The sequence below is a fragment of the Staurois parvus genome, unplaced genomic scaffold (assembly GCF_062004578.1).
Source record: "Staurois parvus isolate SC_StPar_1 unplaced genomic scaffold, SC_StPar_1.0 ptg000394l, whole genome shotgun sequence".
NCBI classification, from domain to species: domain Eukaryota; kingdom Metazoa; phylum Chordata; class Amphibia; order Anura; family Ranidae; genus Staurois; species Staurois parvus.
The window spans coordinates 4,744,560-4,761,211 of NW_028318190.1; the positions used below are offsets into that span (position 1 = coordinate 4,744,560).

The window sequence follows — 16,652 nt, forward strand, 5'->3', positions numbered from 1 at the left end:
CCTTTTTGGTGCAGATGCGGTGCGATTTGAGCCATACAAAATTCATGTGATTCCTGTGTGAATCACAAGCGATTTTCCACACTGCAGAAGTGTGAACCCAGGCTAAAAAACAATTATCAACTACCATTACTGACAAACCCCTAATGTACACTAATGTAAATATTTTGTCTAACCATTCTACCTATTTAATGGTTACACAGGGCAAGATAAATTCCTACAACACCACCATTCTGTATGATACAATACCTTTATTGCTTTTGCCACCTCTCCAATCCTCTACACTTGCTCTGTTAGAAAACTACATTTCTAGATATAGGGCAAACAAGCATGCTCACTCCCCATCCCATAGAGATGTACTTGCATCCTGACCATCCTATCAGCAGACCTGCGTACTGTCACACAGGGAAAATGTGTTTAGAGTGCCATGCAGATACTGGGGTTTATTTACTAAAGGCAAATAGGCTGTGCACTGCAAGTGCAGTTGCTCTAGATCTGAGGGGAACATGCAAGGAAAATTAAAAAAACAGCATTTTTGCTTGCACATGATTGGATGAAAGAAATCAGCAGAGCTTCACCTCATTTCAGAGCTTCCCTTCACTGCTATAGCAACTGCACAGCCTAATTGCCTTTAGTAAATCAACCCCATTGACTTTCAGGAAAGCCATTAACGACCTAATGCATTTGGGGGCTATAATGATCAAGGTGGTAGGCAGGAGCTTAAAGTCACTGGGGTTGATTTATTAAAGGTATATATATTGTATAAATATACTTAAAGTGCACTGCAAGTGCAGTTGCTTTAGATCCAAGGGGAAGCTCTGAGATAAGGCAAAGCGCTGCTAATTTCTTTCATCCAATCATGTTCAAGCAAAAATGCAGTTTTTTTATTTTCTTTGCATGTTCCCCTTAGATCTAGAGCAACTGCACTTACGGTGCACTTGCAGTGCACTTCCTAGTGCAATTGCAGTGCACAGCCTATTTGCCTTTAGCAAATCAACCCAACTGTGTTGTACTGGAGGGTTCCTGTCCTGCACTGCAGCTGCAGTGTGACTTTGCTTTATTTGAATCGCACAAAACGTTACCTTTAAATGCTTTTTTCCTCTCTGTAATGTATGCCTGCAGCCTGTGTATCACATTGATCACACGGCATCAGGCCATATCATCTACAAACCTTGTGACTTCCTCTCAGCTTGGCTTTGTCCTTAAATCATGCAGTTATCTTACAAGCTGTTTGTACTCACACACAACCTCACTATCTCCGCATCTTTTATTTACAGGTGGCAAAGGCTTGGAATGTAAGTGAAAGTAAGCACGTACATAATCTCCTTTTTTTAAGTTATGCCTATAGACTTTTATATAATATGTGCATTACAAGAAACAAGTTACCATCCCTCAATTTCTTTGTGCACATGGATCTTATGGAGTATGGAAGCATATATGGGACCTCTTCTGTGCTTTTAAACATCTTTTTTTTCTTTGCTCTTTTCTAGAAATGCATTAGGCTGTAGTAAGGCCTGGTTCACACCAACGCGTCTTTTTTTGTGTTTTTGCAGAGACACACTACAGTCCATTTAATATGGTTTCCTATAGGACACATTCACATCTATGGTTTTTTTGAGCTGCTGCATTTTTGGAAAGGGTCAGAGACTTTTTTGAACGCAAAAAAGCTGATTTTTTGCTACAATAGAGTTCAATGGAGAAGCTGCTGACATGCATGTAGTGCGCTCTGATGCGTTTTTGCTGCATTTTGCATTTTTATTTTGCCCAGCAACAAAAATATGTCTACTTTAACCAAAAAAAAGCTGAAATAAATGCAAAAAGCTGTAAAAACGCACTGCAGAAATCACTGCAAAATGGACAAAAAGCACAATGCATTGGTGTGAACCAGGCATAATACCCAAACAGCCCCAAATTAAAAAATTTCATAGTAGCACAGGTGAGGTCCATCAATGGTATAGATACACTGCTGATCACTGATACATTTCTGTTCTGCGAAACTACTGTGCCCAGTGCTGTGCAGCAGAGGACATTTAAAATTATATTGAAACATTGAAGCAACTTACAAAAGGGGGTGTAGAGAAGCTGGTAAAAGTTAAAATGGACAAAATTTAAAACTAAATAATAAAAAAAAATAAATCTGTGAATTCTTCACTTTCAATGCTAACTGCATGGTATGATCAACTATTGTTGCTATCAAAGGAACTGCTTTGAGAAAAGCCATCCAGTCCTTGATGGAATGCATACATGTTGACAGGAAGTGGCTGCAATAGATCAGCAGCATAAGCTACAACAAAGGATAAAAGCGGTAAAAAATAATGATTTATTTTAATAATGGCAATTGTTTATAATACACAATACTTTAGCAAGCCAAATGTAGTTTAGTTAGGGTTTACATGTACTTTGTCATAGTCTATGAAGCTATTATATGACTTACCCTACGGGCTGCTAGCGTGATTGGCACAGCAGTGAGAAATGTGCAGTAATATCCTGGGTGTACACCATGCCAAGCTGCTGACAGTACAAAAGTCGACAACAGTGGGTTGTATGGACTTCGGTCATAGCACACCCTAAATGAGAAAATAGAATAAGCCTAAAAATGAGGATGGTTAGGCCTGCCAAACATAAATTAGACTGTCATTGAGAATGACAGGAGTTAAGAGATCTTCCAAAGGAGTGAACCTTGTGAGTAACCACTGCAACCTGCATCAATGTATTGTTCTACTTTCAACAGCGAAAACAAACACACAGTTAAGCAGGCCATAGATGGTCCGAAAATCATCCGAAAATTCTTCCAAAAGAATAATCGACCGATTTTCGGATCGTTAGTGGGTGAATTTGTCGGCCGTTTTTCGTGATTTTGACACATTAATCGGTCATGTTGGAAAAATAACGGCCGATTTTTTCGATCAGACGATTTTCACGGCAATGATGGGCAAATCGGCTGCTCTTTTTACCGATTAAAAAACCGTGCATGAGCCGTGACCTGCAAGAAGAAGGAAAAGAAGAAAAAGAAGAAGGTGAAGACAAAGAAAAACATCTGTATCTATTTGTATCCATTTCGGATACAGATGTTTCTATTCGGATACAAATAGATACAATGTTGCATCTGCAATACTTTTAAATGTCAAAAATAATAGCGGTGTCCCTGCAGAGAGCTCCACTATTATATTTGACATTTAAAAGTATTGCAGCTGCAACATTGTATCTATTTGTATCCGAATAGAAACATCTGTATCCGAAATGGATACAAATAGATACAATGTTGCAACTTTGCTATACTTTTAAATGTCAAATATAATAGCGGAGCTCTCTGCAGGGACACTGCTATTGTATTTGCTGGCCGTAGACGGGATGAAAATCAGCTGATATTTTTTTACCAATGGTGGTAACGCCGGCCGATTGAACGACCGATTTTTCCTTTTTTTAAACAAAAAACAGCCGGTTTTTGCCCTGTCTATGGCCTGCCTTACAGAGATTTTCTAGCATGATAAAAAGCAGATGCTTTGACTGCCCATGGTATCAATGGGGAGCAGGCTAAGTTTTTTTTTTTTCTTACATGAAAAAATTACTCCATGACCTCCCTCAGACTGGCCTGCAATTCTCCTAAAGGTGGCCATAGATGGAGTGACTTTCTTTTCTGCAACTACAGGATTCAGTGTTGATGGGGGAATCCCTCCCATAGAGCCATTGGGGTTGATTTACTGAAGGTAAATATACTGTGTACCACTAGTGAACTGCAAGTGCAGTTGCTTTATATCTAAGAGAAAGCTCTGAAATGAGGCGAAGTTCTGCAAATTTCTTTCATCCAATAGTGTACAAGCAAAAATGCTGTTTTTTTATTTTCCTTGCGTGTTCCTCTCAGATCTAGAGCACCTGCACTTTTAGTGCACTTGCAGTGCACTTCCAAATGCATTTAGAATGCACTTGCAGTGCAAAGCCTATTTACCTTTAGTAAATCAACCCCAATGTGTTCTCCCAGCAGAAGGGCGGGGGAGTGCTGTTCCTGCCAGAACACATTGAATACTGCTAGCTGCTATAATAGCTGCTAGCAGTAATCGCATGTAAAATCTGACAGGCTGGTTGTTTTAACCTGTTTCACCTGTTATGACTCCAGTTATGATTAAACAATATTATAAAGCAAACATTCTCACCATTTTTAATCTTGCTATCCAAATTCTGATCAGTTAAAAATACCTGACACACACTGAACTATTTGGAAGGGCCATCTCTAAATTAGCTGGTGGAATATGGCATTTTATTTCACTAAAATAGGAAGTCGGGATGATTTAGAAATTCAGAAAGTACTGTAAAGTCTCACTTTCAACATAAATCCCCCCCAAAAAATGTTTTCATTCTTCATTTTAGGAAAATGGGCAGAGCCATGTCAACTGTGCATGTGGAACTGTTGGGTTCTACCAGCAAAAAACTTCTTTTCCTCTCAGCTACAAGAATCTATAATCAGAAAAACACTCATTGCTCTATAGCAGTGGTCTCCAAACTGTGGCCCAGGGGCCAGATGTGGCCCTTAGCCCACTTTTATCTGGTCCTTGGGGCACTATTTTTCTCCACCGATACCAACAATGGGGCATAATTCCCCCTACTGACACCATTAAAGGGGCAGCATAACTTCCAATGACAGGTCACAATTCCTCCCAATGACATCAATGACAGGTCACAATTCCTCACAATGACACCAACAATGTGGCCCAATGACAATAACGATGGTGCGCTATTCCTCCCACTGATAGCAAAGATGTGGCATTGTTTGTTTTCCGCAGAAGTGAGGACCCTTTCTACTTCCAATAGTCCGGCCCCCCTTAGGTCTGAAGGACAGTAAACTGGCCCTTTATTTAGAAAGTTTGGAGACCCCTGCTCTATAGGTCTTGTGTAACAAACAGACATCTTTTAAAGATATTTGCAGTATTTTTAAAGCACTTTTGATGACCTGTACATTAGTGGGTAATAGTGCTTACTGTATGAATGATCTTCTTGAAAAGGAAAGAAAGAAAGCTATCGCAGCCATCACATCTAAGAATAGGTAAGCTGCAATATAATGTTTACTTTTGGGTTTAATACCCCTCTCTCATCCTCAAACCAGGGGTGCCCAATTTTCTTCAACATCAGGCTCCGATACTTTCTAAGGGGTGCACATTTTTACAGCTGTATCTAAAACATTAGCTAGGTTGAGCAGCACCTGGAAGCATGTTTGAAATCTACCAGTGTTATAAATATTGCAGGCAAATCCAGGCTGGTGAATCTGCTTGGATTTGCTAGGACTTTTATAAATACACCTCAAGGATCACTCACCAATTAGATACACTGAATCAAACAGTATTTTTTTGCTGATACAAGCAAAGATGCCATAGGTGATCCACTGAACTAAGTTTATGTAATTCTATACAGGAAGTCCCTGAGTTACGGACTTCCGAGTTATGATCGACTCCTATTAATGAAGAGAGGCAGCATGACATCACTTCTGGCTGCTGGCGCTCCATGCTGGTCCCAGAAACCTCCGAGCAGCCATCTTGCTGGCCACTGTACTGTGCACTGCATGGTCAGAAGTGCCGGACACATCCCACATTACTCCATGGCCACAAGTGCCCCAAATAAACCCACATCACTGCCTGCCCAGAAGCACACCCAGCAGTGCCCGGAACATCCTACATCATTGCACAGTCAGAAGCAGAGGCGGACTGACAACTCATGGGGCCCCCGGGCAATAGGGGATCATGGGGCCCCTGTGTCCTTGCCCAAACTCAAAAAAGCCTATGAAAAAGGTACCAGGGGCATCTCATGGGGCCCCCCACTGACCCCGGCCCTTGGGAAGTGCCCGAGTTTCCAAATGGTCAGTCCGCCCCTGGTCAGAAGTGGTTGAAACCCGTGGAGCTGGTATTTATTACAATACTGTACTTTGTGCCCACTACTATTGAGAGTATGCCCTGTACTGTACTTGTACATGTAACGTCTATGATAGCAGGACTGTGCTACTGTACAGTATATCCACCTGTGTTCCAGCATGAGCTCTCGTCAGCTGCCTATGTACTGTATGGTGTGGGGTTAGAGCCACTGTGTACTGTGTGTTGTGGTTATAGAGCCACTGTGAGGTTTTTACTTCTATCTGTATCCTCATCAGAAAGATTTAATCTCACTTCCCATCCCTGAGACAACAAAATGTGAGAGGAAATCTACCCTTGGAAAGAAAAATCACTCCTGTAATTTTTTGGCTGGAGGTACACTTAAGAAACTTACCTGTTCCAACTTACATACAAATTAAATTTAAGAACAAACCTACAGAACCTATCTTGTTTGTAACCCGGGGACTGCATGTATGCTGAATTGGGTAAGTGGAGGTATTACTCTTTAGGAACTGGGAGTCATAGAAAAACCCACTGATCTATTAGGGCCTTGTTTCCATTGTGACTATCAACAATTCATTCAGAGGCCAATACTTAACTCTTTTAACCACACTGCTGTTTGAATGTTCCAGTTGTCAATAAACATCTTGAAGCTGGTAGCGGTCTACAAGGAAAAACATACAAGGAACACAATAGTATGTAATGTATACAGTAACTATAAACATAGTATATAAGTTTGCAAAACAGTACTTGTTGTCCTTAGCAAAACAGAATTCTACATGCACTGTACACAAAACATAATAATATAAAGGGACACTGTCACTATGACAGTTAGGACAATGTGACAGTGTCTGTGAAAAGACACCCAACCTACTGATCCTCTCTGTGAACACACCCACGCCTTCCTCCATTGCAGCTGGGACCAATAACCTGGAGTCGGAGCCTAGTCACCCCTCTGTCATGTGACAGTGTTTGTCCTTAGTGACTAGCCACTAAACCAAAACACTAAATAAACAATATAACATATATAGAATAAACTTGTCATTTAAAGTAAACCTATCACAAGCCCAGACAATTTAAAGCAGAACTTTATGTCTTTTTCCTATTCTCCAATACCCTTCCTCCTCTCTCCTGTATTAAAAAAATATTGCCAAGTTATACTTAGCCTCTCCACACTTTAAGCTCTGCCCCTGTCTGACCCCTCGGGAACAGTGCATCTTGGGGCAGAATGGCACTTACCTCATTCTACCCATTTCCTGTGAGCTCAGTCTGCCGTTTACATACCCCCTGGGGGTGCATCATTACAAAGACTGGGCTCACATCATTATGTGATGCTCAGAATGCCCCCCCTCAACTGCTAAAGAAGAAAGAAAGCTGCTGTGATGTCACTAGAATGGCTAAAAGACTGCAGGAAAAAGTTTAATAAAAAATGCCGGGGGGGAAGGGGGATATTTTATTGAGCATACATGGAAAACGTCCAAGTAATCCCATTCTTAAAAGGCATAGTTAACCTTTATCAAAACATTCATAAGGCTAGGTTCACACCTTTGCAGGTTATGTTTGAGCCGTTTCTGCATTGTGTTTTGCGTTGCATTTTTACCGTGTTTTTTATTTTTTTTTTATTTTTCTTGTTGCTAGGCAGATTTAAAACGCAAGACACATCAAAAAAGCGGCAACTGCACAGCAAAAATGCAATACACGCTTTTCTGCAGTGTTTCCATTGAAGTCTATAGAACCAAAAACGAAACTTATTGCGTTCAAAAACTTCCCTGACCCTTTCCAAAAAACGCACTAGGTGAAAACGCACAGGAGTGAACATGTCCCATAGGAAATCATGTTAAATGGACTGTACTGTGTTTCTGAGAACACAAAATGCTGCAGAAAACGCTTAGGTGTGAACCTAGGGTAAGCAGATAAGAGGTGTCTGTAGATAGAAACAAACTGAGCAGCTTTGACCAAAGATGAATAATGCCCTTTCTAGATGTAGGCCTTTAACCTACCACATCAAGCACGACTGGAAGACTCCTTGGATGCTGCTAAAAGAGGCCCAGCTGATACTGTTCACCTTTACCATCACAGGAGTGAGATCTTTCTCTGATTCATCTTCATATGTGCTTTCTCTACCCTGATGCAGTAGCTCTGAGCTCTGCATTTGAGAGCTCACTCCTGTGATGGTGGAGGTGGACAGGACAGGTAGGCTTCTCTTAGCAAAGACTTAAAACCCAGGACCCTGCATTTACTATATCTGGTCTCCCACAGTACACAGAACATGGAAATGCAATTATTTTAGTAAATATAAACTGCGAAATACATTTTCTCATCAGCAGTTAGAGCAGTCTTGTGACTTCCATCAGTGTTCAGCAGAGCATTGGTTAAAGCTTGTAGGAAGAGTTTTCTTTCTGCCCTAGGAGGATGCAAAACCCCTCACCCTCTGGTCTGGACAGTGCTGATTGGCCCTGTGCTGATCACATGCTCTCTTCCAAGAAAGAAAAAAAATCTCTCTAGCAATACACACCAAACTGAGCATTTGCATGTGACTACGGGTTCAGTCTATCTTATCAGGAGATAAGACGTGGACATTTGAACAAGAGGCGGGGCAGAGAAAACAGGATCAAATGGCCTTTTTACACAATGCAGAGGATTATCCCCTTAGGTTCCACAGTCAGTATAACAAGCATGCTGTACTGCATATATAGACTGATTTTACTGTTGTGGATTTAGTAACACTTTAACAAAGCCCTAGGAGTTTTCCAAACAGGCTTCATGAGGTAGGTACAGTTGTGCTCAAAAGTTTGCATACCCTGGCAGAAATTGTGAAATTTTGGCATTGATATTGAAAATATGACTGATCATGACAAAAAATGCTCTTTTATTGAAGGATGATGATCATATGAAGCCATTTCTTATCAATTAGTTGTTTGGCTCCTTTTTAAATCATAATGATAACAGAAATCACCCAAATGGCCATGATCAAAAGTTTACATACCCTGGAATGTTTGGCCTTGGTACAGACACACAAGGTGACACAGACGGGTTAAAATGGCAATTAGAGGTTCATTTCCCAGATCTGTGGCTTTTTAAATTGCAATTCGTGTCCGTGTATAAATAGTCAATGAGTTTTTTAGCTCTTACGAGGAAGCACTGACTAGGCTAGATACTGAGCCATGGAGATCAGAAAAGAACTGTCAAAAGTCCTGCGTAACAAGGTAATGGAACTTTATAAAGATGGAAAAGGACATAAAAAGATGGTAAGGTAAGGCTGAGAACTACCGAGCGGCGGCGAAGGCGGGTAGGCGGCGGTGAGGGGTGGGGTTTTTTCGGCACCTGTATCAGTGCTTTTTTCACTTTGGCCTACGGCCGAAAGGGGTGTTTTCAGCCGAAACGTTTCAGCCACCGAAATTTCAGTGCATCCCTACTTTTAAAGCATCGCCTATGGAAAATGCAAGGTGCTGAAGTTTGTTGCCATTTCACGTGCGCAAACAAATTTAAGGTTTGACATGTGGGGTATCTATTTACTCGGAACAACCTCATCTTTTATATATTTCCAACTAAATAGTTAATTTATCATGTTTGTTTGCCCTAAAATATACTTTAGTGAATTTTTACTGAAATATTGGATTTCCTAGACCTTTGCGGTAATATTGTTTAACACAGAAAATTGCAACTACTACAATTTTATTTTCTAGAGTGTCTGCTTTCATAAAGTATACAATGTTCTGAGGGTTTATGTAATCTAAAATTTTTTTTTAACGTGTTCAAAAAACAGCTCTAGTATTGAAAAATCTAAACCTTTATATATGCAGAGTAAGGTAAATGAATCATTACATCCATAGATATAGGTAGATTACGTTGTTTGCAAAAATGACTTTTACGGTATAGGCTGTGTTTGGCACCACCACCTTCGGAAGTTTTCTACTGGTCTCTGTAATCATCAATCTCTTTTAAGGACAAATAGGCAAAGGGCAGGGCCAATGTGACTTTTATAGAAAAACTCCATATTTGCATAGAAGGTGGTGGCTTTCACTGAAGATAAGCTCTGTTTATGCATTTGTTTTATCAGATGCTTAGTTTGAATTGCCTAGTTTTCTGAAAGGTTTACTTTACAGCATGCATTAACGTTTACAGTTTTTTTATATGAAAGGTTTTTCCTACATTCAGAAAAAAAAAATAAAGAATAAAGCTTTTGAGGTAAACTGCAATAGCTTCCTATTGCACAACCATCGTCACTTTCTACCTGCTCATGAATAGTCCAATCAGAGATGAAGTGTGCCAGGCCTGACTATCACTAATATATAGAAAGGTTGTTATTCATAGAATAAAATTTTCAAAAGAGACATTGCCAATAAATAAATGAGAATGAATGAATGTATTTAGGCAGTTAAAATTTTAATACTTTCCCTAGTATATCTATCTGGGCTGTTCTTACCTCAATTTTTAATATATTTAGGTTGGTCAACAAATCCCATCTCTCCTTTCCATCTTCAGAGATTCCATTAAACCCAAAGCCAGCTGCATTATTTATGGTATCCGCTAAATGTAAAAAAACAAAACAAAAAAACACACATAAATGATATATAGCCTTTATTTTCAATATTTAGCAGTCATTCTATACCTGGAGCACCAAAGGTGTGTTGTTGCTTCTGAATAAGGCCTTTTTCGACCTAAAGCTGGGGTCTCCAAACTTTCTAAACAACGGGCCAGTTTACTGTCATCAAACCTTAGGGGGGTTGGACTGTGGCCACTGGGAGTAGAACATGCCCTTGCATCAATGGAAGTGGACAAAGTCTCAGGCTTTGTGGTCAGTGCAAGTAAAAAAAATACATAGTATCTGTGTTCAATAGGAGGAGTAGTGCCCCATCATTGGTATTGTTGGTATTGGTGGAAGGAATAGTCCCCCGATGTTGGTGTCAGTGAAAGGAATAGGGCCCCATCATTGGTATCAGTGGGGGGAATAGTGTCCCCTCAGTAGGGTCAATGGGAGGTATTATGCCCCACTGTGTCAGTGGAATGCAAGGTGCCTCATCGTTGGTGTCAGAGGAAGGAATAGTGCCTTGTATCAGTGAGAGTAACAGTGCTCCAAAGGCTAGATAAATGCTAGCAAAGGGCTGCATCTGGCCCGTGGGCCATAGTTTGGAGACCACTGGCCTAAAGCCATATGACACAGCAATGGTTCTGCTATGACAATGTGGCACTCCATGAAACGTCAGCAGGAAATTGTACATACTGGACTCCACTGAAACAAAAAAGGAGCAGTTGATTCATCCCACGTGTGCCAACCTAAAACTGACATATATTAGGCTTTTAAATTTTTCATTTCTCACCTAGAGTCCAGGCAAAATAGTACTTGGGTCTTCTTGCGGCTGCTGTCAGATAGAGATCTGTGAAGTGACCAAATAATGAGCGTTCTGGATCACTAGATATAGAGAACTGATCCGAAACTGAAATATGGATAGCGAGCAGAACACAGCATATGGTCAACTTCTTGCATACTGCCACCTAGTGTTAGAAAATATTTCAGTATCATGTTAAAAATCAATCTTCATGTAAATACTCAATCTTAGCAAGCGTTCCTTTATATTGTATGCATTACATCACATACTGATGATGTACTGTATTTTCTGATGTACCACCAAGTATTGCCTTTAAAATTAAAGGAGTCGTGTCCCAAGATAAATATGGAGACTGTTATTTATTACTGATTCAGAAAATGCTACTTGCCTTGTTGTCAAGGTGACTCATTGGGGCTGAATTCCTAAAGGCAAATAGACTGTACACAGAAAATGAGGGGAAGCTCTGCTGATTTCCATCATCCAGTCGTGCAAGCAAAAATGCTGTTTTTTTAATTTTCCTTGCATGTGACTGGGTATTCTTTGCAAAGTGAAGCTTCATCACATTTACTAATCATTGGAGCAAACGCATTTGCAAGTGTGCACAGTCTATTTTCCTTTTGTAAATCAACTCCATTGGCTTCAGTACTTTCTGAGTTTCTGGTCCAAAAAAAGTATGCTGAGTTAAGAGCTCTGATTTAATTCTGACCCAAAAACAGCAGCTGTAAAAACGTCCAGTGTGCATGAGGACTCAGGCCAAGGTAAAACATTTTTTTCTTTTTATTGAACTACCTGTATTAGAACTGCCAAGTTTTGTATTGCTGTCTCTGTCCCCATTGAGGCTATTTCCCCTCACCTTGATTCTTATGACACCAAGACAAGAAATGAGGGAGACAGAGGACACTGAATTATGAAGGCTCAGAGTGAAAAAAACACAAAAAAAGTTAAAACTTTTCCCCAAAAACAGTTTTTTTTTTCAATATCCTCCCCCCTTTTAGAGATATTCCCTGCCATTTCCTTGACCCCATTGTCTCTTCTCCCCAGGGCAGGAGGAGGTGAGGGGAAATCTTCACAGTGGGGACAGACAGCAAACCATTTTTGCTCTATCAAAAACAAAAAATGTTTGGGCTTTATTCCCCCACAATGATATATCTATAATCACTACATTATATATACAGTATTGTGGTAAATTCCAAAAATATCAGGCCACTGGTTTAGAAGGAATTGTAAGGCTTTAACTAAAGGGACAGAGTAGCAAATACTGTACAAGCCATTCCTATCACTTCCATATTCTATAAACTAATTTTATGGGTAGAAATTGCAACTTCCCCTACAGGAAAACATCTCATAGGAAGTGTGAACTTGTCTAATGTCATGTCCAAAGAGAATCTCATCCCTTCTCCCTCCCTGTGCAGTGGTGTCTCTGCATCTTCTCATTCCTCCTCTATCCTGTGTGGGCTGTGTCATTGTAACCTCTAACACCTCCTCTCTCCTGTAAAGCTGAGTATCTGTAGCTTCCCATCCCTCCTTTGTCCTGAAGAGCTGCCTCTGCAGCTTCTCATCCTTCCTCTCTTTTGTGTGGTTATGTGTCTGCAGCTTCACACTTTTCCTCTCACCTGTGAAGCTGTGTCTGCAGCTTCACACTTTTCCTCTCACCTGTGAAGCTATGTATCTGTAGCTTCCCATCTCTCCTCTGCCCTGTAAAGCTGCCTCTGCAGCTTCTCATCCTTCATCTCACCTGTGAAGCTGTGTCTCTGCAGCTTCTCATCCTTCCTCTCTCCTGTGAAGCTGTGTCCCTGCAGCTTCTCATCCTTCTTCTCTCATGTGAAGCTGTTTCTCTGCAGCTTCTCATCCTTCCTCTCACCTGTGAAGCTGTGTCTCTGCAGCCTCTCATCCTTCTTCTCTCCTGTGAAGCTGTGTCTCTGCAGCCTCTCATCCTTCCTCTCTCCTGTGAAGCTGTGTCTCTGCAGCCTCTCATCCTTCTTCTCTCCTGTGAAGCTGTGTCTCTGCAGCTTCTCATCCTTCCTCTCACCTGTGAAGCTGTGTCTCTGCAGCCTCTCATCCTTCTTCTCTCCTGTGAAGCTGTGTCTCTGCAGCCTCTCATCCTTCTTCTCTCCTGTGAAGCTGTGTCTCTGCAGCTTCTCATCCTTCCTCTCACCTGTGAAGCTGTGTCTCTGCAGCTACTCATCCTTCCTCACTCCTGTGAAGCTGTGTCTCTGCAGCCTCTCATCCTTCTTCTCTCCTGTGAAGCTGTGTCTCTGCAGCTTCTCATCCTTCCTCTCACCTGTGAAGCTGTGTCTCTGCAGCTACTCATCCTTCTTCTCTCCTGTGAAGCTGTGTCTCTGCAGCTACTCATCCTTCTTCTCTCCTGTGAAGCTGTGTCTCTGCAGCTTCTCATCCTTCTTCTCTCCTGTGAAGCTGTGTCTCTGCAGCTTCTCATCCTTCCTCTCACCTGTGAAGCTGTGTCTCTGCAGCTACTCATCCTTCCTCTCACCTGTGAAGCTGTGTCTCTGCAGCTTCTCATCCTTCTTCTCTCCTGTGAAGCTGTGTCTCTGCAGCTACTCATCCTTCCTCTCTCCTGTGAAGCTGTGTCTCTGCAGCTACTCATCCTTCCTCTCTCCTGTGAAGCTGTGTCTCTGCAGCTTCTCATCCTTCCTCTCTCACCTGTAAAGCTGTGTATCTGTAGCTTCCCATCTCTCCTCTGTCCTGTAAAGCTGCCTCTGCAGCTTCTCATCCTTCCTCTCTTTTGTGTGGCTATGTGTCTGCAGCTTCATACCTTTCCTCTCTCCTGTGAAGCTGTGTCTCTGCAGCTTCTCATCCTTCCTCTCTCCCGTGAAGCTTTGTCTCTGCAGCTTCTCATCCTTCCTCTCTCTCCTGTGAAGCTGTGTCTCTGCAGCTTCTCATCCTTCCTCTCTCCTGTGAAGCAGTGTCTCTGCAGCTTCTCATCCTTCCTCTCTCCTGTGAAGCAGTGTCTCTGCAGCTTCTCATCCTTCATCTCACCTGTAAAGCTGTGTCTCTGCAGCTTCTCATCCTTCCTCTCTCCCGTGAAGCTTTGTCTCTGCAGCTTCTCATCCTTCCTCTCTCCTGTGAAGCAGTGTCTCTGCAGCTTCTCATCCTTCATCTCACCTGTAAAGCTGTGTCTCTGCAGCTTCTCATCCTTCCTCTCTCCTGTGAAGCTGTGTCTCTGCATCCTCTTACCCCCTCTTCTCTTCTGGACACTTGGATCTCTGCAGTCACTCACCCATCATCTTTCCTTGTGGCTTTGTCTCTGCAGTCTCTCGTCCTTCCTGTCTCCTGTTTGGCTCAATTTTTGCAGCATCTTGTCCCATTCCTTTTCTACATCCTTGTGTCTGTGCATCACCCCAATGCTCATGTTCACTGCAGCCTCTCTCTGGCTCCCCTCTCATGTATGGCTAAACCTTTTTCAGCCTCTCACCACCTCTTCTCTACTGTGTCTGCAAACATAACTATATACACAGTTTGGGGCTGCCTTATTAGCTATGGTTCTGTACAGTGAACAGAAGGGTACTTTTAGGTAGAAGCCATGCGTTTTTTGGATGACAAGGTTTTATATTCAAAGACTGCAGGAGCAATGACTTCTTCATGTATTACATAAAGCATATCTAAACCCAAAAACTAAAATGTAATATATTGCAGATTACAAGTATTTTAATGAGATAACTGTATTAGTTTTCTTTTTTCTCCTTTTTATTCCTGGTTATCCTGTGAATAAAACACTCTGTGCCCCAGTTATCAATGTTTGCCTTTGTTCAGCTATTTATTTCAGGTACATATATAGTGCCATAAGTTTACACAGCTCTTCACATACTGTATATATACTCTGTACATTCACATTAGTCCCTGCCTTCAAGGAGCTTACAACCTACGGTCCCTACCTCAAATTAATACATATACTAGGAACAACTTAGACAGGAGCCAATTAACCTGCCAGCATGTCTTTGGAGTGTAGGAGAAAACTGGAATATCTGGAGGAAACCCATGCAGGCACAGGGAGCACATGCAAACTCTGTGAAGTTAGTACGGTAGTTGAAATTTGAACCAACAACTCAAGTGCTACTAGTCAGAATTACTAAACACTAAGCCACTGTGCTACATTATATAAAGGTGATGTGACTACATTACAAGTTAGCACTGCTTTTCCTTCCACTTCGCTTCAGATGAGTATTTCTGGCACAATCAATGAAAACTTTGATAACCTGAAAAAGGAAACTAATACAGTTACCATATTTTAGAACTGGTAATCTGCAATATACTGTGTTATAATATTGTACTTGGGTTGAGTTATACTATTTACAGAGTTTAACTAATCAGAAATATTACTTCCAGTAGTGTATTTTCAATAAATGGTCTAGTTTAAAAAAAAAATCTGATGATTGTAACACTCCACAATATCCCATGTGACCAAACAGGCACACTTTTGCTAGTATATAGTATGGTGAAGACTTAATGTCATTCTATTACTGCAGACTGCTTGGTTAGTCTGGCACTTGTGCTATGTACTATGAATATCCTATGTATGTTTCTTTTTTTCTTCAATACAAATTTTTTGTTTCTCGATAAAAAAAAAAATTCATCCTATTAAATGGGCAGTCCATCCTATAAATATATAGAAATGCTCCATTCAAAGATTCTTTATATAAAACCAGGGGCGGACTGACAACTCATGGGACCCCCTGGGCAATAGGGGATCATGGAGCCCCTGTGTCCTTGCCCACACTTGAAAAAGCCTAAAAAAGGTACCAGGGGCATCTCATGGGACCCCCTACTGACCCCGGGCCCTCGGGCAGTGCCCGAGTTTCCAAATGGTCAGTCCGCCCCTGTATAAAACTCAAAGTGTTTGTCATATCATCAGCCATTTTATTTGACACTTTAAAATGGACTGCATTTTTTTTTAATTCTCACTACCTTGTGTTACTCACATTTGGGTTTCCTATCTTCTCATTACCATGTATAAAAATTTGATAGTCATTGAAGGAACAAAGAGGACCAGCAAGAAGTCCTAAAAATCCCACAGTGTAACTGAAGTATGGGAGGAGTCCAGGTGGAGACCTAGAGACAAGGGCAGAATATGGGAGAGAAAAGGAGTATTTGAACATGAATTATGAATACAATGTATGGTACACAATATTTCTAGGGATGCAAGTATGCGTACCAACAATTTCAGTCAAGTATTTGCCGATACCGAGTACATATTTCTATTTTTGTACATACCCTGTATTTCCTTTTTCAGTTCTGGACTTTACCATACAGAATGGAGCTAATCTTTTACTCAACTAAGCACAGAAAGTCAGAAAAAAACAAAGTAGAGGACAGAGAGAGTAGAGCAAAGGAACACAAACTCAGGGTGTACACACATTTGCGTGACCAGTACTGAGACAAGGCCCTTTAGCACCCAAGTCAAAAAGTGCACTACCTCATAAGCTATGAACTACTGTATGTCAGCAGCATATTT

The 16,652-nt window shown here is 41.2% G+C and overlaps 1 protein-coding gene across 1 annotated transcript in view; it reads right to left on the reverse strand.

Moving 5' to 3' along the window:
* LOC149455428 (membrane-bound glycerophospholipid O-acyltransferase 2-like) overlaps positions 1–16,652 on the reverse strand; it is an 84,094-nt gene that overhangs the window by 19,087 nt on the left and 48,355 nt on the right. Inside the window, exons 7-11 of the mRNA XM_089686279.1 lie at positions 16,120–16,249; positions 11,174–11,348; positions 10,279–10,382; positions 6,452–6,516; positions 2,432–2,564 (exon numbers count right to left, since the gene is read on the reverse strand). Of these exons, the coding sequence (XP_089542405.1) occupies positions 2,432–2,564; positions 6,452–6,516; positions 10,279–10,382; positions 11,174–11,348; positions 16,120–16,249 (607 nt within the window). The remainder of the gene's footprint in view (positions 1–2,431; positions 2,565–6,451; positions 6,517–10,278; positions 10,383–11,173; positions 11,349–16,119; positions 16,250–16,652) is intronic.